The sequence below is a fragment of the Rhinoderma darwinii genome, chromosome 4, assembly GCF_050947455.1.
Source record: "Rhinoderma darwinii isolate aRhiDar2 chromosome 4, aRhiDar2.hap1, whole genome shotgun sequence".
Taxonomy (NCBI): domain Eukaryota; kingdom Metazoa; phylum Chordata; class Amphibia; order Anura; family Rhinodermatidae; genus Rhinoderma; species Rhinoderma darwinii.
In genome coordinates, this window is record NC_134690.1 from 87,028,847 (window position 1) to 87,054,923 (window position 26,077).

General features: G+C 41.6%; 1 protein-coding gene across 3 annotated transcripts in view; it reads left to right on the top strand.

The window, feature by feature from the left end:
• YEATS2 (YEATS domain containing 2) overlaps nt 1-26,077 on the top strand; it is a 77,198-nt gene that overhangs the window by 35,685 nt on the left and 15,436 nt on the right. Inside the window, exons 13-20 of one of the 3 annotated variants that reach the window (XM_075861303.1) lie at nt 473-577; nt 3,056-3,211; nt 7,582-7,840; nt 9,295-9,456; nt 10,805-10,914; nt 11,646-11,795; nt 13,041-13,214; nt 25,633-25,825. In XM_075861303.1, the coding sequence (XP_075717418.1) occupies nt 473-577; nt 3,056-3,211; nt 7,582-7,840; nt 9,295-9,456; nt 10,805-10,914; nt 11,646-11,795; nt 13,041-13,214; nt 25,633-25,825 (1,309 nt within the window). Of the gene's footprint in view, nt 1-469; nt 578-3,055; nt 3,212-7,581; nt 7,841-9,294; nt 9,457-10,804; nt 10,915-11,645; nt 11,796-13,040; nt 13,215-25,632; nt 25,826-26,077 lie in introns of all 3 variants that reach the window. The other 2 variants (XM_075861301.1, XM_075861304.1) reach the window with 2 other exon arrangements.

Consider the following 26,077-nt stretch of genomic DNA (forward strand, 5'->3'; position numbering starts at 1 on the left):
GGTGCTTCTCTGCTTCTGAGGCCTGTGCTTCAGTTCCTAAGCACAGTAGGACCATATGTCAGATATTTCTAAAAACTGCAGAATCTGGGCAATAAATATTGAGTTGCGTTTCTCTGGTAAAACTTTCTGTGTTACAAAAAAAATTGATTAAAAATGAATTTCTGCAAAAAAAAAATGAAATTTGTAAATTTCGCCTCTACATTGCTAATTCCTGTGAAACGTCTAAAGGGTTAAGAAACTTTCTAAATGCTGTTTTGAATACTTTGAGGGGTGACGTTTTTAAAATGGGGTAACTTATTGGGGGTTTCTAATATATAAGGCCCTAAAAGCCACTTCACAACTGAACTGGCCCCTGTAAAAATAGCCTTTTGAAATTTTCTTGAAAATGTGAGAAATTGCTTCTAAAGTTCTAAGCCTTGTAACTATCATGCCTATGGACCACACAGTTTAAAATGTATTTCCCTATTAGCAGGAGGAGTCCCTTTTTGCAGCAATGCCTCCACTTTGTCCTATTGGAAGTCATTCTAAGGCTCAGAGTCCAAAACCTGTGGCAGGGGGACTTGGCGCTTTCACAAAGGTAACGTTTATTTCTATGGAAAAATGACTATACAATAGATCTTGTAATTAATTATTTTCAAGGGTTTAATTTCTTTAAATGGAATTTATCACCTATATTGTTTTTTATTTATTAAAAACAGATTATACCCAAGTAAAATATTAAGTGTTTTTTTTTTATTGTAGATTTTTTTAAATTATATTTTCTGTACATAACTATGGGGGTAGTCATCTTGCCTGAGCCGCTGTTAACAGCATTTAGAGAGATGCTTTACAGCAGCCATATGGACCAAAAGAACCTGTGTACAGGAAGGGACGCATTGTCTTCTACGGGAGAGTTTTCTAGGCATGCTCTGTGACCTGTGTTGAGGTCATTGTGCAGGGAGGGGGAGGAGGGGAGCTGTGTCCATCATCTATGGTCATTGGTGGATCCTGTGTTATCTCGATAGAGTTGTTACCCTTCATTTTAATCCTGCCTGTGGTGATGATAATGAGATGACTGCTGGGAAGTGATCCCTACAGAACAGGAAATGTCAGTCTGTTATGATGCTCAATGGCAAGTGGGAAACCGGCAAGATTTAAAAATATATTTTTTTTATATAGATGACAGAAAACGTAGAAAAAAAATTCTTAAATATGTTTAACAGAAAAACTTGATTTAAATAATAGGTCCTTTTATGATGACACCTTACCTTTAACCACTTTGTGAACTTTAGGATTCATTATATAATGATGTATTGTATCCACAATCTCTAAGATGTGGGGAAAAAGAAAAAGATTTATGTTTATACCAATAAAAACTACAAGTCGTCCCGCAAAAAACAAGCCCTCATACAACTGCATCGGCGGAACAATAAAAAAAGTTATGGCTCTTCAAATATGGAGACACAAAAACAAATAATTTAGAAAAAAAAGCGTTTTTACTGTGTAAAAGTAGTAAAACATACAAAATCTATACAAATTTGGTATCGTTGCAATCGTAACAACCCGCTGAATAAAGTTATTGTGTTATTTATACCACACGGTAAACGGCGTAGATTTAGGACGCAAAAAAGAGTGGCAAAATTTTTTCTTTTTTTCTATTCCCCCCCAAAAAAAAGTTAATAAAAGTTAATCAATAAATAATATGTACCTAAAAATGGTGCTATTAAAAAATAAAACTTGTCCCGCAAAAAACAAGACCTTATACAGCTATGTCGACGCAAAAATAAAAAGGTTATAGCTCTTGGAATGCGACGATTGAAAAATTTAAAAAATAGCTTGGTCATTAAGGTCCAAAATAGGCTGGTTATTAAGGGGTTAACTCCTTCACTTAGCTGGTTGTCATTATGTTTCTGACAAAGATCCGACAGTTCTGCTCTCCTACTCCCTTCTCTCAGTGTTAGGAGTTATTCACATGGCAGTATTTTGCATCAGTAATCTGAAGGCAAAACCACGAGTGGAACCTATAGTGAGAAAAAGTATATAAAAAGATTTGTAACCACTTTTCAGTGTTATGGACCCACTTCTGGTATTGACTTACAAGTACTAAAGCAAAATACTGACCTAAATACTGCCATCTAAATGAGGCCTTAGAGATAGAAACAGGGAGAGGGAGGAGGTTGTACATGGCAGATGAGAGTATGGCGGCGAGGGGTGCGTCCAAGTGTTCAGGAAGGGAAGATCACACAGGCTGAATTATCAGAGTGCAGATAGGGAGTAGAACACATTGGGAGGGGATGATTCACACAGTCTGTGTAAAGAGAGAAGAGAGCACCCATTGCAGACTGTGCAGGGGAGGGGGTGGGTGATAAGCACACCTTAGCATCTGTGTCTGTCAGCACTAGGGAGAAGAGATCCCTCATGGGCTGTAGAAAAAGAAAGCAGTACAGGAATGAAGCTGTGCTTCTACTTACGAGAGCTAGTGAAGGCAGCAGCATCCTGCACACAGACCTCACATCCAGCATGTATTACTGGGAGAGACACCCCCACTTGAGAAAAATTGGAAACTAGGAGCAGGTTTCAAGCTGCATTTCAGGGGATTTGAAAATGAATGAAGTAATGAAGATTGCAGCCTGAAACCTAGTTCACTTTTTTCTTACACCAGGTAACCACTAATAAATAAATTCCAGCCCCCATAGTCCTGTGATTTTACCACAAGTCTCCATATAGTCCAGTCCTTGAACACTAAAAAGTGAAATCTCACTTGTGATGGACAACACCAACAAGTTTATTTGTTTTTACATACAGCTGTCACGGTGTGTCTGGTTTTGCCTACTGTGCTTGATGAGTGTTTCATTAAAAGCTTGTTATCATTATAAACAAATTTCTCAGGCATCACTGGCATTGAACTGTAAAATATCTTATATATTTCGGTTTTACTTTTACAAATTGTGCTGTTCCTGAATAAATGTCACCTGGTCAATGGACCAAGAGCATTCATAAGGCTTGCTGGACTTGGGATTCAATTGCATGTGACAATGAACTATAACAGTCTGCTCTTAATATTCCTTTTTTTTAGGTGATCATTAAGCAAGAGCCTATTGAAACTTCTCAACCACAGCAAGAAACTCCGTCAACGTCTCAGCCATCTCTACAGCAAATTGTGACAGTGAAGGGTAGCCAAATGATGGCTGTTTCCCCCCAGAAGACCATAAGTACTTCAGAGAGTTCTAAGGTTGGGTATCTTTATGTTTATAGTATTAGCAGTGTGTATTTTTGTATTTAATCCCTTGGCTCCATGTGATGTAAATGTATGGCACTGGGGACTAGCACTTGTGATCACGAGGGCAGCTGTAATTGACCGCCACCACTCTGTGGCAATGACTAGGATGGAAGAAACTCTGATCTTGGCTATTTTACCCTTGTGATGCTGCGATCAATTGCTCCGATCCTCCAAATATTGTCCGTGGCTCCACTGCAGCCTACTAGGCCGCACTATGCCGATACTAGGCTAGGCTCTGACCGACTTCTCCTTACCTCAAGGCAGCATGCGACCTCGCGGACCGGCTGCAACATTACTTCAGGCTTCGGGTCCATTACGACCGTGCATCCCTGTAGAGTCCCCTAACTTGGCCCCGGTTACACTGAGGCCCATTGGGCCGCACATTTTTACAGCAGTGGGAGTGGATGGGCTCACATTATGCAGACTTATTCTTCCCTCCCAATTTTTTGGCAACTAAGTAGAGCACAGAGAGGGGGTTCCCCCCTCATGGTCTTATAGGCGGTATTGCTTTCTCCATTTGACCCTCTTGTGATGCAGACCTGTCTCCATACCCCTGGCTTTGCGGTTCCTCCCTGGTGACCCAAGGACACTGCCTCAGAACATCCAGCAACGTTAGAGTAGGATTTAGCCCAATTAAACATTTTACTAGACCCTGTACCTGACATGACTATTGCAAGCACTTCCATAGGTGAAGTAATTGTGTTATTGCAGATTACCCTCTTTTTTCTAGACTGATGACTCGATTTGAACAGGAGATGTCAGACCTTAGCGGTGAGACATCCCGGCTAGTTTCTGAAGACAGCTTTTTTTATTTGCTCTACTGTAGGTGCAACACTAAATCGAATGTGGTCAGTCTTGAACTCTCTGCCTTGCCAGGTCCTAAAAATGTGATACCGCCTTCTCCCGGGCCAGTCACCACTGAGCCAGACTTGACAAGATCCTTCCTATGTCTCCCACCCGTTTACGGACAATCTAGCTGACCTTTCCCATCCCAGGAGGCCGTGCACTGCACCTCAGTGTGAAGACCCTACTCCTGGCAATCCCCGTAAAAAGGGCAAGGTCGGATTCTTTCCTAGACCCTCAATAGTAAACTTCGCTTGACAGAAGGCTCGCTATGATGCCCTCTCTCAACAGGATGAGTATTTAAAGGAGAAGTACCCTATCCTAAATCGGACTTAGATGCTGTACAGTGCTCCAGAAGGGCTGTGATATTGGGACAACCTGTACCCTCCACTCCTCCTAAATCATGAGGATTTCCCCTTTTGGATTATCAGATGTTCTCCCAAAGATTTTTTCCTAACCCCCTCAGTCTCTCAATGAGTGTAGGCTACCAGTTAGGTGTTTCTCTCACTCCAAACCCTGGATCTGAAGACCTCCTCTCCAAGCGGCTGGCTTCGCCTACAGTAGACCCGCCGGTCTCCCGACTAGCCAAGACTATCACTATCCCCATGGCAGATGCTACCTCTTTGGAATTGCCAGAGCATCTTGTCTGGAACCACCCAGGTGAAATTGGCATTCTCAGTTTTCCTCTGCAGTAAAATACACCACAAGGCTCCTCTGAATGCAGGACAACTATTGGCGTGCTCCATTGCACTTAAAGGTTTGATCTGCTGCGCTCTTTGGTTTAAAGGTTGTGCAGCTGATTCAGGTTCCAAACGCTCTCTCATGGGTCTCCTCTTTGCTGACTCCTGTTTCTTTGCTCCAAGACTGAACAAGATTATCTCTGAGGCAACTATCAACAAGATCTCTCACTTTCTCTAGAAAAAACCGTGACAATTAGAGGGCCCATCTCTGCATAATGTGGGCATTCTCCTTTATTTTCAGGACTCTTGAATCAGTCTTATCTTTGACATAGTAGATGTAGTAGATCCCCGGGTTAAAAAATAGAGCTTGTTTCCAAGCCCTCAGCCCACTTTATGGGTCCATACCTCATAGCCATTGTGCTGTGGACTACATACTTCTGAGGGACATAATCATCCCTGTTCCTCATAAGAGTTATTAGGGGGGGGGGGGTTTTTTTGTTTTTTTACTTCAGCCTTTCATGGTCCCCAAGTAGGATGGGTTGGGCCAACCCATTTAATGCGCCTCAATTGTTTTATCAGGGTCAGACACTTTCAGATGTAGTCACTGAGGACAGTGATTTAAATTTTCTTTAGGCAGCGGATAACAAATATCAACATTTTATATGTCTAGCCCACCAGTGCTCCCTCAGGCTTCCCTTTAGGCTGGTGTCTGCTCCACAAAGGTATTGGCCACGGTCATCGTAGTTTTCCAGTGCTAGAGGATTTCGATCATACTATAGCTGGATGTTATCCTGGTGAAGAACTCTTCCCGTTCTGAAAACTAGGACAACCTTTAAATCCTAGACATCCTGTCTCCACGCAGATGTATTTACTACAGTGTTTACGCAGAGTCCTTCCATGGTAGCCTTCCCATACATCACACTTGCCCACTTATTTAGGAAATTCTGTCCCGACTTGTCTCATCGGCTGATGTTCACCCACGTTATCTCCTTTCTGGCCGACTTTCCTGGTGTCTGCCTCTCAGAGATTATCTACTCTCTCGGTACAGTCTTCTACCAGCTTTTTAGACTCACTATGTCTGATGCCATGACTTATACCACAGTCCTAAGATGTTGTGGTTTCTCAGAATGAGTCATCACAAGCATGCTGACGGCCAGAAGACCTTCTCCATCTCATATTTACCACAGGACCTGGAAGTCTTGCTTCAGCTACTGTGATGAGCAACTCCATCCTCCTCTTCCCTTTTTGTTGTCCAGGTTTTTGTGTTTTTTCCAGCAGGGTTTGGATCTGAGGCTTGGCCTTAGTTTTGTCCCTGACTTGCAGATTTTTTATTTTTTTTTTTCAAGCGGTTGCCCTAATGTTTACCCCACAACTCTTTGGGACCTCAACCTGGTCCTTGAGCCATGTAGTCATCATCTTTTTAAGCCTCTGCATGAGCTTACACTCCAACTTCTTCTAAGTAGCTAGACATTTTGGTGGCTGGCTCATCCACCTGACATGTGTCTGAGTTGTCAGCTTCTTCCTGTTGTTCTCCATCCAGTTCCCTCCTTCCTGACGCATATGGTCCTCGTTCTAGGGAATGCCATCTACACCATCTTTGGACCTTTCTGTCTGAAATACTTCTCCTTCTGCTGATCGAGCTCTCCTTTCATCTTTCCGAATGGCAACCAAGGCTACTTTCTTTTGAGGAATTAATAAGACTATTTTCTTATTACACTAATGGTTGCGTTCTCCCTTTCCGACTAACAGCTCATTACACTGTTCTGTGTAGGCCTACTGGTCGGCCTGCCATCGGGCCTTTACATCTGCGTGAATTGCTTCCTGGTTTCTCTCCACAACTTTCTCAGCTCTACAGGGGGCACTTTGCTTCCTCAGATATTTTTCCCGGGTGCAAGAATCTGCTAGATTAGACCGGTTGTACAATGTTTTTTGTTCCCTCTTCCATGAAATGCTTGAGGGCGTCCAATGGTCTTTGTGTCCCCAATGACACAAGTGAAAAAACAGCTTCCTTTTGTCTTCAGTTCTAACCCATTTTGTTCTAGGTTTACAGTTTACCTTGTTTTTACTTCTAGTAACTTTTCCTGCTTCTGTAATAACTGATTAGCACCGTGTCTGCAGGAGGAGTATAGCCTACATAGGAGATAACACTTTTGGCACAATGTCCGTCTCCTAGTAGCCGGTCTTCTGTCTCGCCCAATGAGCTCGGAGAGAAAAGGATTTTACAGTTGAGTAACCAAAAATCCTTTTTTTTTTTTTATAATTATACACAAAATAACTACAGCTGTTTGCGTAGATCCCATAGACTTGGTGGGAGCCGTGGACATGCATGGTCTCCTGTCCTTTTAATTTCTGCTTGGATCTGGGGGCTGCATACATCACCTTGTGTACTAGGAGGTAGGACCTTGACCTGTCAGACATTTATGGCATATCTTGCGGCAATATCTTTGGGAAAACCTCTTTAATATTGATCATTGGAAAAGACTTTAGCATATCATGTGGTCTTGATGCAATTGTTACATCTGCTGCTCCGAATGTCTGTCAGCTCTCCATCTATTTTATGTGCAAGGCACCAGCACAACTTGTTTTGCAGTATGAGAAATAAAAGTATTATACAGTAACACTGTTTTGCAGCAAGAATATTGATCTAGAAAGTTTACTTTTATCTGCATCTTCTTTGGTTTATTGGCATCTTTGAGAAGATTCTGGCTTAGATTATGCACTGTGTTCTTAGTTCCTTCATGCATGCCCCTTGGCGTTTTAGATTATATTTTTACTGTGTAACCTTCTCCTTTGTTCCAGGTTGTTGGAATTCCTGTTGGATCAGCTGTCCAGGCCTCAATTAAACCTTCTGTAACTATCAGTGGTGGCCAGATACTTGTTGCCAAATCAAGCTCTTCAGCTGCCAAAGCTGTGGGGACAAAGCAGATTGTTGCTCAAGGTGTAGCAAAAGCTGTTGTAAGCAGTGGAAGTGCCAATGTATTGTCCCAAGTCTCACAGAGCGTATCGAAAACTCAAGTGGCTTCTGCTGTAACAACAAAAACTGGATCCCAAGGCTCAGGTATAGACATAACATTATACTTTCTTTTTTGGTTTACATGTATACATTGACACGTTCTTGCAAATTTTAACAAACGAAAAATAATAAATGTACATAATTAAGGATTTGTATACCAACTCCTAAAGAAGTTAGTTTTATGTTTGTGTTATTGAGGGGCACAGCACTGCCCTAGAAGGGCCACTAGAAGACTGACACTAGGCAAAAGTTGGCTGCCACACAAGTCACCCTTCTTATCTGCCTGCCACTGAAGACAGCAGATGGGTGAGTTTTCATCTACCTCAGCTCCAGCCCTCCCCTTCTCAGCCAATACCCTTCACTGCAATACCTGGCACAGAACTGTCTAAGGCCCCATGCACACGACCGTGCCCGCAATCACGGCCCGCGATTGCGGGCACGGCCGGCCGCTGACTGACAGCCGCATTTTTGGGCCGTGCTCCCATACAAAGTATGGGAGCGCGGCCCGCAAAATGCGAAAGAACGGACATGTTCCATAATTCCCGGAACATTTCCACGGCACGGACACCCTTCCGTAGTGCTACGGAAAGGTGTCAGTGTTCAATGAAAGTGAATGGCTCCGTTTTTGCGGGCCGCAACTGCGGTCCGCAAAAACGGAGGTTTTTTACGGTCGTGTGCATGGGGCCTAAGAGTGTGGCTGTACCTTGTACTGCAGCTCCAACCATTCACAATCAAGTAAATGTGTCTATCAGGTGAGCACATATTCTCTCTTAATGGTAAGCGGGTGATAACATGAAGAAAAGTTCCTGTATCACGCCTCTGGGATCACTAGAAGGCTGTACAGAGGGAGAAATGATAGTTTCAGGCTGTGATCTATCTTCCTGCTGTCAGCTGCAGCTTCCGCCCAACCACTTCTCCCTTATAGACACAAACTAGGAGGTAAAACTTTTCATCCTGATTATTGCACCCACTTGCTTTGCAAGCTGAGATTCCGGACTTTAATAGATCAAGATCTAAGCTCTAGCCCTCATATTCTAGTCACGGCAAGCGTTTAAAGTCATGACATATTACATACATCCTTGCAAGTAAATGGATTAACGGGCACTTTTGATAATGCTGGCCGTGCCTTCCGCCAGAAGTTTTTAAAGTGATGACGGGGGAGCGAGTAATCGGATTGCTTTCCTATTCAAGACTAATATTTGGACGGATTTATATTTTGGGTTGGCACTAAATGGTGTCTAATCAAAGTCTTGCAATAGCAGTGGGGATAAGTGGTACTGCAAATTGTAGACAGTTGCCTGGTCCAGAAACATCAGACTCCTGATTTTAACCTGCAAGATCTGTAAAATGTTCTCCTTTGTTATAACATAGCAAATTTTATTAGAAGTAGTACACTGGTTTTAGCAGTCGGTGCTTCTGTAGGGATGTTGAGAAGCCAATGAGAAATTATTGCTTGGCTTTTACATATACTAAATATATATATTCTTTTTTTGGTTAAGTTATGGCAACCTTACAGTTGCCATCAACAAATCTAGGTAATTTGGCAAATCTTCCACCAGGAACCAAACTGTATCTAACCACCAACAGCAAGAATACATCCGGTAAAGGAAAACTTCTGCTTATACCCCAAGGGGCGATTCTGAGAGCTGCGAACACCGCCAGTAAGTGAAACTCAGCCCTGACTTTTTTGCCTGCGCCTGTGTTTATATAAATGATATTTTTTATTTTATTTATCAATTTGTATTATGCAGCAGACAAATGCAAAGAACTACACGTTAGTCTAGGATTACACACATACTGCAAAAAAAACCAAAAGAACCTAGCCTGTTTCTATCTCCCATTGATCTCAATGATAAAAGTAAAATAAGACTATGACAGCTCCACTAAAAAAAAAAAAAAAGCAACCACATAATGTGGTACCTTTTGCTTTTTATATACTGTGGCTTTATTATTTCACTGTACCTTCACTGCATATATAGAGGATAGTTTTCAGTCTGGTGTTCCTTTTGTGAAGTTTTGTATTGTTCCAATATACCTAAAATAAAAAATGAAGCAACGTTGCAAATAGTCCTGATTAAAAGTGCTACCATTTTGTGCATACAGCTCCTATGCAGACCTGTCTCTCAACATGGTTACAGATGAAACAAGATAATGTATAAAGCAGAAAAAGGAAACACAGTGGCGCTGCTTAGGATTAAAATGAACCCAAGTTCATGTTTGATAATGATTTAAATCGAATGGATGCTACGCGTTTCAACACCGGACTGGTGTCTTCATCAGGCAGAGAAATCTCTCTTGCCTGACGAAGACACCAGTCCGGTGTTGAAACGCGTAGCATCCATTCGATTTAAATCATTATTAAACATGAACTTGGGTTCTTTTTCATCCTAAGCAGCGCCACTGTGTTTCCTTTTTCTGCTTTATACATTATCTCAATCTCGGCAACTCCTTGTGATTATTGCCTATGGAACCGGGCAGCAGCTTATTCTCGTCAATTTGCTAAGTGCATTTCATACTCCTAATTGTGATACTTGCCAGTATTCACATTCTCAAGGTGAGCACATTATGTGTTCCCCCTGTCCCTTTTATACTCATCTGCACTATGTGGCGCCGTGTTTTTTTCATTCTATTTTAGTACAGATGAAACAAAGCCTGTATATACTCCTACTACTTTAGAAAGATAACTATTGGCTATAACAAGTTTTGCCGAGCAGATTTGGCATGAAATCCTCAGCATCTTTTTGTATTTTGTGTTTTTTGTGTTTGTTCACATGCACTGTGCTTATAAGCGGTTAGTATACTTGTATGAGGAGGGCTCGTGTTTTCCCACATTCCCGCAGGCGAATATCTTATTCCTTTGTATCATTACGTAGTAATATAGGGAGCAAGGTCTTGAACGCAATGTAGCACCATGTGGATCCTGTCATTCTCTAAAATCTGTTGTACAAAACATGGTTCATACCTTCGACTTGCTTAGACTGCATGATAATTTCATAACATGTTTTCCAGATCTCCAGTCAGGGGCATCCACAAGTGGGGGTTCAGGCACAGGAAATGCTGCTTCTGGGTTACCCCAGCACCTCACTTACACATCCTATATTCTAAAACAGACTCCTCAGGTAGGTATATGACTAATCTAAACATTCCCAGTTTTATGCGTGCCTTAAGAACTCAGTTCTTCAAAGAGGCCAGTGTCACATAATTGTAATCCATGGCCCATACACAACCTGAGCTGGTCACAGATATCTCCACTCCACTCCGTTCTCAACTAGCCACCCTTGTCGCGTCACTCTGCACTTTATATTCGTGTTGGGTCAAATACCTGCTGGGTGACGGGTTCATGCACCTTTATTTATATTCCCTTTGCCAACACAAGAGGCTGGTCCTCTGGACAAAATGAGCACCGTGTACCTATTGTCACTTATTCTATTCCATTTTAGATTGTAAGCTCTTCCTTTGTCTTATTGTTTATTAATTTGGTGCTATAAAACAATGATTATTATTAATAATTTTAAAACATTCTGTGTTACATAGTGTACAAAATGTGGACATCTTGGGTTATCAGTCGGACACACCTTAGTTTGCTCTGATGTATTTTTAGCCATTTCCTCACCCATCCCTACTCTTTTCTTTCACATGGTTTTCGGTCCTGATGATGTCACAGATATACCATAATTTCAGAATGTACCCATTCTGTTTTAATGCCATTTGATGCAATTTTATTGCAGTAATGGCAAAATAAAACCACGACGTGTGGCTTCACCCTTATCAAGTATTTTATGGAGATCCACATTCGTTAATACGTTTTATTGTGGCTTCATATACTTAGATCTAATGTTTTTTTTGGCAGGGAACATTTTTAGTTGGTCAGCCATCTCCACAGACATCTGGAAAGCAAGCAACCTCGAACGTGACCACTCAAGGAAGTGCGGGATCCTCGGCACAGGGGCAGCAAGCTTTGAAAATAAGCTCAGGACAGAAAGGCACTCTTATTGCACAGGTAAGCAGTGACTCCTCTTTGCTTCTAGTCTGGAGAATGTAGCGGTCTATGTATTCCTAACAAGCTCTAGTATTGATGGCACACCCTGACTCTTGCTTTGGAGATGCCCAACATCCTAAAAAGAAAATTTTTCCATTTGCCCTGGTAGAGTATATGGATGTCATAGAGAGGGGGTACTCCACTTAGGACCCCCATCTATGACTTTGAAATGCGGACTCAAGCTGTCCATGTATTACATGGACATCCATTCATCTGGAGGCCGACATGCATATCTTCTGCTGCCTTGCAATTGTCTGTCCGGCTTCAACTTCCCGGTGTCTGAGATAAAACAACCTCTTTAAATATGTTTGAAATTTGTCGCTTTTTAAAAGGAACCGGTCAGGTGATTTCTTCTGCCCTATCTAAGACCGGTATATGATAGAGTGACAGATGCCAAACTCTTGGATATATAATTTTCTGTGATTTGTTGCATTATTTCTCCGGTAGATCGCTGCCGTTCACTGTTTGTGGGCGGGGCAGGCAGGACTCCCACTGTCTAGCCTAGGAGTCCTGTCAGGAGTAACTCAGATTTTTACTCAGAAATAATTTTTCAAAAAATATAAACCAATTTGTTAGGGAGCTCAGCTACTCTCCCTCTATCACAGGTTGATAGATGGGGCAGCATAACCCGACAGGTTCGCTTTAAGTAACGCGTGATAGTGGAAATGCATAAAATGTGTTTACTGGATTTAGTAAATGTGTTTTAGCTTTTTCTCCTACTTAAAGCATACCCACACTTTCAGTGAAAAACTATTATGGAGCAGGAGTGTGCGCTATAATTGTTTTTCTATATCACTTGCATTACCGATCTTCAGTAGGAGAAAGAGGGTCCTGTTCGTCTCCATGACTCCCGTGTTAAGAACAGCCGCCAGCTCTATAGAATCCTATAGCGCTAATGGCCGTTCTGCATACGGGAGTCATGGAGACGAGCAGGACGCTCTGTCTCTAACTGAAGAGTTATGAGCAGCCGGCAGCTCAGACTTTACACAGTCCGCGCTGCTGCTAGAAGCAAAATCGCTAATGCAAGGGATTTAGAAGAACAATTCTAGCGCACGCTCCTGCTCTATAATGGTTTTCCAGTGAAAGTGGGGGTACGCTTTAAAGTGAATCTGTTGTGGGGATGGGAATAGAAACTAAGGATATCCATAATACTTTTAAGTGTTACAACTTTTTCGTTATGGTCTTACTTTTTTAATCACGTTTCAGGCAAACAGTAGTACACCTGGATTGGTTAAAATATCTGAAAATGTACTAAAGTCATTGCCAGTGACATCTCAGACACAAAAGCCTGGTACTACACTACTAAGGGTTGCAGGTGGTGTTATAACTGCAACTACTACATCATTACCATCCGTGTCTGCAAATGGACCTGCGCAACAGGTACAGCTAGAGTCATAAGAGAGTTCTGTTAAATAGCCACTTTTTTTGTGTATATGTAGAGATATATAATATCACCGTGAAAACAAATTTCTAGAAAGCGATTCTGCATTCATTACATTTATTAAACACAAAATCGCTTAATTCAATACTATTCTACCTATTATTTTGCAATCATCAGTGGAAAAGCCAATTGATTTTAGAAGTCTCCTAATTAGTTAATGGGCGATCTCCTGTGTGCAGTCAAGGGATTGTAGTGTATTTATACCTGCATGTGGAGTAAGGCCTCATGCACACGACCGTAAAAACTCCCGTTATTACGGGTCGTAATTACGACCCGTAATAACGGGCTCATAGACTTCTATTGGCGACGTTTCCCTCCCCGTTTTCTCACGGGAAGGTGCCCGTGCTGTTGAAAAAGATAGAACATGTCCTATTTCAGGCCGTAATAACGGCACGGACAGTCCATAGAAGTCTATGGAGCTCCCGTAATGACGGTTGGCTACATGTGTGCACCCGTCATTACGGCAGCGTTGCTAAGCGACGTCAGTAAATAGTCACTGTCCAGGGAGCTGAAAGAGTTAACTGATCGGCAGTAACTCTTTCAGCACCCTGGACAGTGACTACCGATCAGTATAAACCTGTAAATAATAAAAATAAAAGACTTTCATACTTACCGACAACTTCCTGCTTCCTCCAGTCCGGTCTCCCGCCCGTTGCCTTGGTGACGCGTCCCTCTCGACATCCGGCCTGACGTCCTGGATGACGTTTCAGGCCATGTGACCGCTGCAGCCAATCACAGGTCAATCACAGGCTGCAGCGGTCACATGGACTGCCGCGTCATCCAGGGATGTCGGGCTGGATGTGAAGAGAGGGACGCGTCACCAAGACAACGGCCGGGTAAGTATGAATTTCTTTAACTTTTATTACAGAAAAGGCTGTCCCTTCTCTCTATCCTGCACTGATAGAGAGAAGGGGCTGCCGATTAGTGCAGTGCTATTTTGCCGCCAAAAACGTGCCCGTAAATACGGGTGGAATACGGGTGACACCGGACCCATATTTACGGGCACGGGTTCGTAAATACTGGTGCAAAACGGGTGGAATACGTGTGACACCGGACCCGTATTTACGCCAGTATTTACGGGTGGGAAAAAATACGGTCGTGTGCATGAGGCCTAACCCTGCAAGGAGGGGCGTTACTGAGGGAAGACACCAAGAGACCTATGACCACTACATTACATTACAAGCAGGCCTGGCTGAGATCGGATAGACGGAGCCTATACTTCTTTATAGACAACACTGACTTTTTAACCCCTTCAGGACCCAGCCTGTTTTGGCCTTCAGGACCCAGCCAATTTTTTAAACATGTAAATGCTTTTACCTATCCAAGCGATTCTGAGATTGTTTTCTCGTGACATGTTGTACTTTGTTAGTGAAAAAATTTTGTCAATAATTTTGGTATTTATTTCTGAAAAACACCACAATTTAGAAAAAACTTGCAAAAATTAGCATTTTTCTAAATTTAAACGTATCTGCTTGTAAAACAGATAGTAATACTACACAAAATAGTTACTAATTAACATTTCCCATATGTCTACTTTATGTCTGCATCGTTTTTTGAACGTCCTTTTTTTTTTCTAGGACGTTACAAGGCTTAGAACTTTAGCAGCAATTTCTCATATTTTAAAGAAAATTTCAAAAGGCTATTTTTTCAGGGACCAGTTCAGTTCTGAGGTGGCTTTGAGGGCCTTATATATTATAAAATCCCCAGAAGTCACCCCATTTTGAAAACTGCACCCCTCAAGGTATTCGAATCAGCATTCACAAAGTGTTTTAACCCTTTAGCCGTTTCACAGGAATTAAAGTAAAGTATAGGTGAAATTTACAAATTTTATTTTTTTTGCCGAAATTCATTTCTAATAAAAAAAAAATTGTAACACAGAAGGTTTTACCAGAGAAATGCAACTCAATATTTATTGCCCAGATTCTGCAGTTTTTAGAAATATCCCACATGTGGCCCTAGTGCGATAATGGACTGAAGCACCGGCCTCCGAAGTAAAGGAGCACCTAGTGGATTTTGGGCCTCCTTTTTTTTAGAATATATTTTAGGCACCTTGTCAGGTTTGAAGAGGTCTTGTGGTGCCAAAACAGTGGAAACACCCCAAAAGTTACCCCATTTTGGAAACTACACCCCTCAAGGAATTTATCTAGGTGTATAGTTAGCATTTTGACCGCACAGGTTTTTCGCTAAATTTATCAGAATTAGTCTGTAAAAATGAAAATCTAATTTTTTCTGAAAAAACATAGAAATTTTTAATATTTACGAGGAATAATGAAGAAAATCACCCCAACATTTGCAAAGCAATGTCTCCTGATTACAGCAATATCCCATATGTGGTAATAAACTGCTGTTTGGACCCACAGCAGGGCTCAGAAGGGAAGGAGTGCCATTTGGATTTTGGAGCACGGATTTTGCTGGAATGGTTTTCGGTGCCATGTCGCATTTGCAACGCCCTGGAGAGACCAAAACAGTGGAAACACCCCAAAAGTGACCCCATTTTGGAAACTACACCCCTCAAGGCATTTTTCTAGGGGTATAGTTATCATTTTGACCACACAGGTTTGTTGCAGAATTTAGTGGAATTAGGCAGTGAAAATGAAAATCAACTTTTTTTCTGAAAAAGCATAGAAATATTAAATTTTTACAAGGAATAAAGGAAAAAAGAACCACAACATTTGTAAAGCATTTTCTCCTGATTACAGCAATACCCCATATGTGGTAATAAACTGCTGATTGGACCCATGGCAGCGCTCAGAAGGGATTGTTTTTTGGTGCCATGCCACCTTTGCAACGCCCTGGAGGGAACAAAACAGTGGAAGCCCCCCAAGTTACCCCATTTTGGAAACACCCCTCAAGGAATTTTTCTAGGAGTATAGTGAGCATTTATACTCCACGGGTCTTTTGCAGAATTTATTAGAATTAGGCAGAGAAAATTAATATCACAATCTTTTTCCACTAAAATGTTGAATTTTCTCATTTTCACAAGGGATAAAGGAGAAATAAACAACCAATTTTTATAAAGCAATTTCTCCCGGGTACGGAAATACCCCACATGGGGTCATACATTTTTTCATTAGAAATGAATTAACCCTTTCAGGACTGATCCATTTTTTGCTTTCTTATTTTCGTTTTTCACTACCCGCCTTCCAAGAGCCATAACCTTTTTCTTTTTCCGTCGGTGGAGTGATGTGATGGCTTATTTCTTGCGGGAGGAATTGTAGTTTCTATTGACACCATTTACATAGTTACATAGTTAGTACGGCTGAAAAAAGACACATGTCCATCAAGTCCAACCAAGGGAAGGGAAAAGGGAAGGAAAAATTTCTAAACATAGGAGCTAATATTTTTTTGTTCTAGGAAATTATCTAACCCTTTTTTAAAGCCATCTACTGTCCCTGCTGTGACCAGCTCCTGCGGTAGGCTATTCCATAGATTCACAGTTCTTACTGTAAAGAAGCCTTTTCGCCTCTGCAGCTTGAACCTTTTTTTCTCCAGACGGAGGGAGTGCCCCCTTGTTTTTTGAGGGGGTTTTACAAGGAACAGGATATCACCATATTTTTTGTATGTGCCATTAATATATTTATATAAGTTAATCATGTCCCCCCTTAGTCGTCTTTTTTCAAGGCTAAATAGGTTTAATTCTTTCAATCTTTCCTCATAACTTAAATTCTCCATGCCCCTTATTAGCTTCGTTGCTCTTCTTTGTATTTTTTCCAACTCCAGGGCATCCTTTCTATGAACTGGAGCCCAGAACTGAACTGCATATTCTAGATGGGGCCTCACTAATGCTTTGTAAAGTGGCAATATTACATCTCTGTCCCACGAGTCCATGCCTCTTTTAATACACGACAATATCTTGCTGGCCTTTGAAGCAGCTGATTGACACTGCATGCTGTTATTGAGTTTATGATTTACAAGAACACCCAGATCCTTCTCAACAAGTGAATCCGCCAGTGTAGCTCCCCCTAGGACATATGATGCATGCAGGTTGTTGGTACCCAGATGCATAACTTTACATTTATCTACATTAAACTTCATTTGCCAAGTGGACGCCCAAACACTTAGTTTGTTTAAATCTGCCTGCAATTCACAAACATCTTCCATAGTCTGAACTATATTACATAGCTTGGTGTCATCTGCAAAAATAGAAATAGTGCTATTAATCCCATCCTCTATATCATTAATAAATAAGTTGAATAATAGTGGTCCCAGCACTGAACCCTGGGGTACACCACTTATAACCGGTGACCATTCAGAGAAGGAATCATTGACCACAACTCTCTGGATACGGTCCTTGAGCCAATTCTCAATCCAATTACAAACTATATTTTCTAAACCTATAGTCCGTAATTTACCCATTAGGCGTCTATGGGGGACAGTGTCAAATGCCTTTGCAAAGTCCAAAAACACTAAATCCACAGCGGCCCCTCTGTCTAGACTTCTGCTTACCTCTTCATAAAAACAGATTAGGTTAGTTTGACAACTTCTGTCCTTAGTAAAACCATGCTGGCTGTCACTTATAATGCTATTTATTGTCACATAATCCTGTATATAGTCCCTCAATAGCCCCTCAAACATTTTCCCCACGATGGATGCTAAGCTTACTGGTCTATAATTACCCGGGGAAGACCTAGAGCCCTTTTTGAAAATAGGCACCACATTTGCCCTGCGCCAGTCCCTTGGCACTATACCAGTCACTAGAGATTCTCTGAATATTATGAAAAGGGGGACAGAAATAACTGAACTAAGCTCTTTAAGAATTCTAGGGTGTAACCCATCTGGTCCCGGAGCCTTGTGCACATTTATTTTATTTAATTTAGCTTGGACCATCTCTCCATTCATCCAATTCAGTATATCAACTGATATATTAACAGCACTGGCACCGGCTACATCAGCTGCTCTTTCTTCTGTTGTATATACAGAGCTAAAGAACCCATTTAGTAACTCTGCCTTCTCTTGATCCCCTGTGATCAACTCCCCATTACCATTATCTAGGGGTCCTACATGTTCAGACCTTGGCTTTTTTGCATTTATATGCTTGAAGAATTTTTTGGGATTTGTTTTACTATCCTTGGCCACCTGCCTTTCATTTTGTATTTTTGCTAATTTTATTACATTTTTACAGATTTTATTAAGCTCTTTATATTTTACAAAGGCTACAGCTGTACCCTCAGATTTGTATTTTTTAAATGCCCTTTTTTTGTCATGTATTGCCCCTTTCACAGAAGGTGTAAGCCATGTGGGGTTTAATTTGAGTCGTTTATACTTATTACCTGTAGGAATAAATTTTGCACTATAATAACTCAAAGTAGATTTGAAAATCTCCCATTTATCATTTGTTCCATTATTTGACATTAGTTCTTCCCAGTCTATATCCTGAATTGCAGCCCTCATCCTGGGGAAATTGGCTTTCTTAAAATTAAATGTTTTTGCCCTCCCAGCCTGCGTTTGTTTTTTACAGTATAGGTAAAATGTAACTATATTATGATCACTGTTACCGAGGTTTTCACGAACATTGACATTCCCAACAAGATCTGCATTATTAGAAATGACCAGATCCAACAGAGCTTCACCTCTAGTCGGGTCTTCCACAAACTGGCCCATAAAATTTTCCTGCAACAGGTTGAGGAAATGTCTCCCCTTTGCAGTTGAAGCCGAACCATGACACCAATTAATATCCCGGAAATTAAAATCTCCCATTATCACTACAGTACCCGCCTGTGCAGCCCGCTCCATCTGTTTATATAGCTGAACTTCCATCTCCTCAGTTATATTGGGGGGTCTATAGATTACACCAAAAGTAATTTTTTCAGTGTTTACCTCCCTTTCTAGTTCCACCCACAAGGTTTCAACCTCCTCACAGTCTTCACCCACTATTGTCTCTTTCACACTCGCCTTCATATCACTTCTCACATACAGACATACACCACCACCTTTCCTTTTTGTCCTGTCTTTACGAAAAAGTGTAAAACCCTGTAGATTTACAGCCCAGTCATGTGAAGAGTCCAGCCATGTTTCAGCGACACCAACTATATCTATATTTTCTTCCAGTATCAAGGCCTCCAGCTCCCCCATTTTGCTTGCTAGACTTCTGGCATTTGTGAACATACACTTTAACTTGCCTGTCAGTTTTTCACTTTTATTATCAGAAATGTGATTTGACATTAATCGGTCCTTTTTATTTACACTGATGTTTTGTAACGAAAGGATCTCCTTATCCTGTTGTCTAGTCCTCTCCCCACATTCTGTTTCTCCCCCCACCAATATAGTCTGACCCCTCTCTAACCTGGCTACCCCTTTTTTTTCTACATTGACCTCCCTCCTCAGCCCTAGTTTAAATACTCCGCCACCCCAGCTAGAATTCTCTCCCCCAGCACAGCGGACCCCCTTCCATTTAGGTGCAAATCATCTGCAGAATACAGTTTGTACCCCAATGAAAAGTCAGCCCAGTGCTCTAGGAACCCAAATCCTTCTCCTCTACACCAAGACTTCAGCCATGCATTTAACTCCCTAAGCTCCCGCTGTCTTTCCTGTGATGCGCATGGCACAGGCAGTATTCCTGAGAATACAACCTTGGAGGTCCTTCCCTTCAGCTTGTAGCCTAGTTCTTTAAAATTATTCTTAAGGCTCCTCCACCTACCATTTATTCTGTCGTTGGTACTGACATGGACCACGACAGCTGGATCATCACCAGCCCCTCCCAGCAATTTGTCCACCCGTTCCACCACATGCCGAACCCTGGCACCAGGGAGACAGCAAACCATTCGGTTGAGGTGGTCTTGGCGACAAATAATTCTATCCGTCTTCCTGATTATAGAATCCCCTACGACTATCAATTGTCTTGGCTTACCTGCATTACCATCCCGCCGACTACTAGCTGGGCTGTTCTCCCGGCTGTTAGGGAGATCAGTATCCACTAGGGCTGCCATTTCTGAGACTGACACCCTCGCATCATCACCCAACTTGGCAATTTTGCCTGGAATGTCAGAAACCGGATCGGCCTTCCTTGTCTTTGACCCCTTTCTACTGCCCCTAACTACATTAACCCAGCTACTTACCTGATCCTGCTCACCCATGTCTTCACCCTCCAGTTGTAACCCACTAACTGCATGCTCTGTGAGCAGCAAGCTCCGTTCAAAATTGTCTATCCTCCTCAGTGTTGCATTCTGCTCCTCCAGATCTCTAATACGAGCTTCCAGGTGAACAATATGCTCACATCTGCCACAGAGATATTCACCCTGGAACTCCGGCTCCAGTCGTGCATACATATGGCAAACTGTGCACTGAAGAAAACCTCCAATCTTGCTGTCCATTATCCCAGTTACAAAAAAAACAGCGAACAGGTGTTAACCAAAAAGAAAAAGAAGTAGAAGAGCACTTACTTGGGCTTTAACTCCTCTTTTAAACTCCGGTTTTTGGAACTCCACTTAATATACAAACCACTTGCAATTCAAGCCACAGAGCAGGCTCTACAGAGTAGTGAGGCCTGATTTATACCACCTGGTAGCAGCTAAGCCCTCCCCCTTACTCAGCTACTCAGGAAACTGCAAAGGAAAAAAAAGGTTACAAATTATGTCACTTTTGCAAACTTTGTAGCAAGCAAGCAATCAATACATATATCACATACAATGGCCCCCCACTTTGTCACACACAACACAGTAAATCAATCCGGTTTTTGGAACTCCACTTAATATACAAACCACTTGCAATTCAAGCCACAGAGCAGTGCCATAAAAATCGGATTCCATTTTTTGGGGTTTTCGTTTTTACAGCTTTCGCCGTGCGGTAAAAACTAAAATGACCGCGATTTTGGCGGTTTAAATTATTTACGTTTTTTACGGTGTTCACCGTGCAAATTAAATAATGGTATATTGTAATAGTTCGGCCTTTTACGGACGTAGCGATATCAATTCTGTTTATTTTTTGACATTACTTTTGAAGAAAAATGGGAAAAGGTTTTTTTTTTTAACTTTAAACTTTTTTCTTTCTCACTACTAATAACTTTAATTCTTCTACACATTTTATTAGTCCCCTTAGGGGACTTGTAATAGCGATCATTGGATCCGCGGGTACAATATGCTGCAATACTAATGTATTGCAGTGTATTGTTATTTTTACAGACTCCTGTAACCGCACGATCGCTGTTCCTGTCCGTTAGTCCCGGGTGTCAGCTGTAATACACAGCCGAAGCCCGCAGAGTATGGAGCCGGCTCAGCACGTGAGCCCGCTTCATACATCACCCCCGCACCATGACGTGCTATTAAGTCATAGTGCTCAAAGGGGTTAATGCACAGTGGATGGTGTGAATATTGCAATTTTCCACTGATATTCCATTTTAGTGCATAATATGTCGTGCCCAGTTTGTGCCCTGAAGACAAATACCTCATAAATCGTTAAGCGGGTTCTCCCGGGTATGGCGATGCCATATATGTGGGCACAAACTGCTGTTTTGTCACGCTGCGGGGCTCAGAAGGGAGGGACGCCATTTTGCTTTTTGAGCGCAGATTTTGCTTGGTAGTTTTTCTGTTTGGGGTTTTGCTGGTATTTCAGTTTATAATGTGGGGCATATGTAATCTGTGCGGATTAAATCAGGGCATAATAAGAGGGTATAATAATGCGGTAAATAAATAATAATTCATAGATGTGTGGCCGGTGACGCACTGATAAATGGTGTCGGATCTTATCCGCTTTTAGAAAACACTGCACATTTTGCATCGCCATATTCCTGGGAGCCAGAACGTCTTTATTTTTTCACCACCGGAGCCGTGTGAGGGCTTATTTGTTGCGGAACAATCTGTACTTTTCATTGGTACCATTTTGGGGTACATGCGATTTTTTTGATCACTTTTTATTACATTTTTTTGCAAGCCGGGTGACCAAAAACAAGCAATTCTGACAATGTTTTTTAGTTTATTTTTTGCGGCGTTCGCCGTGCACTATAAATGACCATTATATTTTATTCTGCGGGTCGGTACGATTACGGCGATACCATATGTATATAGGGTTTTTTTATGTTTTGCAGCGTTTGCGCAATAAAATCACTTTTTTATAAAATAATTTATTTTTTGTGTCGCCATATTCTGAGAGCCGTAACTTTTTTATTTTTCAGTCAAAAAAGCTGTGTAAGAGCTTGTTTTTTGCGGGACGGGTTGTAATTTTTATCGGTATTATTTTCGGGTACGTGCGACTTTTTGATCACTTTTTATTCTCTATTTTGGGAGGGGTGGTGACCAAAAAATAGCGATTCTGGTGTCGTTTTTTTTTTGTTTTTTTTTGGGGTGTTCATCGTGCGGGAAAAATAATATTATAGTTTTATAGTTGGGGTCGTTACGAACGCGGTGATACCAAATATGTACTTTTTTTAACGTGTTAATTTTTTTCCTATAGTGAAAGACTTATTATAGGAAAAAAATGCAGTGTTTGTTTATATAACTTCTAACTTTTATTTTTACACTTTTTTTAACAATTTTTATTATCTTTTTTTCACTTGTCCCACTAGGGGACACTTAGACTTGCAGCCTTGATCGCTGCTAGAGTACATTACACTACACACGTAGTGTAGTGTACTCTAACAGTCATTGTGACGTGACAGTCCCACTGACAGGAAGCCTCGGAGGACCGGCCGGCCTCTTCCCGTGACATCACCCCTGCTCTAATACAGAACACCAGTGATTGTCTGTCCGCTGTCTCTAACATCATGTCCTCTCTCTATCTGAAACTGAATCTTTCTAAAACTGAGCTCCTTGTGTCCCCACCATCTACTAACCTCCCTAAACCTGATGTCTCCATCTCTGTGTGTGGCACTACTATCACTCCTAAGCAGCACGCCCGCTGTCTCGGGGTTATTTTTGACTCAGATCTTTCCTTTACTCCTCACATACAATCACTTTCACGCTCCTGTCATTTTCACCTCAAAAACATCTCCAGAATCCGCTCTTTTCTTACGGAGGAAACCGCCAAAACTCTCATTGTTGCTCTGATTCACTCTCGTCTTGACTACTGTAACTCATTACTAATCGGTCTTCCCCTCACTAAACTCTCCCCTCTCCAATCTATCCTCAATGCAGCAGCCAGGCTCATCTTTTTCACCAACCACTACACCAACGCCTCTACCCTGTGCCAGTCTCTGCACTTGTTGCCCATCCCCTTCCGAATAAAATTCAAACTTATTACTCTCACCCACAAAGCTTTCCACAGTGCTGCACCTCCTTACATCTCCTCCCTCATCTCTGTCTACCACCCTACTCGGGCTCTACATTCTGCCAACGACCTTAGATTAAAATCCTCCATAATCCGAACCTCCCATTCCCGTCTCCAAGATTTCTCTCGTGCTGCACCCGTCCTCTGGAATGCGCTACCCCAGACAATCCGATTAATTCCCAATATCCATAGTTTTAAACGTGCCCTGAAAACACATCTATTTAGACAGGCCTATAACATTCCCTAATCTTACTCTATTCCATGGCCCTCCTTTTAGATTAGTCATCAGAATAAGATTCCCTCACACTCCTTCTCTTCATGTCCGTCATACACGGATACTGGCTGGTGACCGGCTCATGCAGCTTTATGTTACCACCGCATGTGTATAAAAATGGCTGGACCATTGTACTGAACAAACACTTTTACACTTTTTGTGTCTCCCTTATGTCCTCATAGATTGTAAGCTCTTGCGAGCAGGGTCCTCACTCCCCAGGTTTGAATTGTAAATGAACTTTGTCACTATATAATGTCTGATATTGTTTGTTTCATGTCCCCTCTAAATTGTAAAGTGCTGCGTAATATGTTGGCGCTATATAAATAAAGATTATTATTATTATATTGTCAGATCATTGAAATAATCTATAGTAAGCTCCCTAGCCCCCACCCCCTAGTGGCAGCTGCAGGAAGCCTGGTTGCTGTAATTTAAAGAGTATCTCCAATTATACTGACATTATATTGAAAAACAATTTATAGTACAGGGGTGTGCATAATTATCGTTTTTCCAAGTGACTTCTATTAGCGATTCTGCTTCTAACTACAGCACGGACTGGCCGACTGCTCATAACTGCAGTAAGAGACAGAGCATCCTGCTGTCTCCTTGGCTCCCGTATCCAGAACGGCTGCCAGCGCTGTAGAATGTAACGCTTGTGCCCGTTTTGGATACATGGAGACTGAGCACGACGCTCTGTTTCACAGTGCAGAGTCCTGAGCGGCACGTACTACGTACAGGGCTGTAGTCAGAAGCAGAATCGCTAACACAAGAATGGAGCTGGCAAAACTTTAGACTTCAATCCAATTGAGAATTTGACTTGACAATAACTGTTCACTGATGATTCAGATGCAACTTGACAGAGCTTCAACTTTTCAATTTTGCAAAAAAAAAATGGGAAAATTGCTGTGTCCACATGTGCGATTCTTATAGAGGCCAATCCAAACTGAAAACTATTATTGCTATTTGAAGATGTGTCCTACGTTAACTTTTCTCTTGGCTCAACATATCCCGGGATGGATACCTCCGACAGTTGCCATCCGTCACCCATATTCTCCCATGTTATAGAAAAGGTATACTACGTAGTATACGTTTTTTTTACCGGATTGAACAAATGTATACTTCCGACGGATGCCATCCGTCGCCCTTAGGCTCCTATGATTAAAAACTAATATTGTGCGGTATACTGTCTGTTTATTGGATTGAACCTTATACCTCTGACAGATGCCTTGACGCATGCCATCCGTCACCCATAGGCTCTCATGTTAAAAAATAAATAAATAAAGGCAATCTGCATGGTCGCTGGTTGTTGTGAGAATGTATAGAATTTGTATTCTGAGATTATAATCCTTAACGAAATTCAAGCAATTTAAGGGTGGACACATCTGTATGCACCTATGATAATATGGTCATGAAGGGGCTGAATAGTTATGCATCCAGTTATTTTATGTTTAATCATTATAAGGACTGCAGATCTCTCTTTAGATGATTGTTTTCACTTTGGTATTCGTCATTTTGTTTATTGGGGTCAAAAGGTTGAGTTAAATTTACTGTAATTTCAATATTGTTACACAGTGAAATGAAAAAGCCCAAGGTAGATGAGATTTAACCTAAGGATTTGCTTTTCAGCATACTTGGGAATATTAGTTGTATTGTATCGTTGAAGATGTAGATCTACAGAAATCTCTGTGTACAAGACCCGGAAGTGTCAAACTACAGATGATTTAAAGCTGCAAATATCCAGGGAGTAACACAAATGTTCATTCAGGATGGAAAAATGTACGATTGTTGAAGACGTTACTTTTTATATGGAGGGGTTCATTGATTCTCTTATTTCCTAAATAAAATGCTTTTTTACCTACATCACTATTTTACCACCTTATTTTCTTTAGGTTTCTGACGGGCCAAGCACTTCTGTGCCACATGCCACATCATCCAGTAAAACTCCTGTACAGCAGCCCTCTGCAGCACAGAACAGCAGCCATGTGAAATTAGTGGGGAGCAGTAAATCGGGTACATTGCCCGTTCCCGTACTCTCATCGAGAGCCACACTTAGTCCAGCGCCCAGCACCTCTATACTAACAGGTATTCTGTTCTAGGTCTTATTCTTGCATACTTTAGAGCTGTCAAGAGCTGGTGTATAACACATTGTATGTATGTAAAGGGACAGATGAACTGAAACGAACGACAAAATCCCCATATACAAAAGCAGACTCCTGTCTCCTTGGGTTACACTAGCATGTTCCCTTTCTCGTTTAATTCTCTTTGTCCGTATTTATTAAGTGAATGTTCACCAGTGAACACCATTTTTATTTTTTAAATCTAGATAGGTCAAAA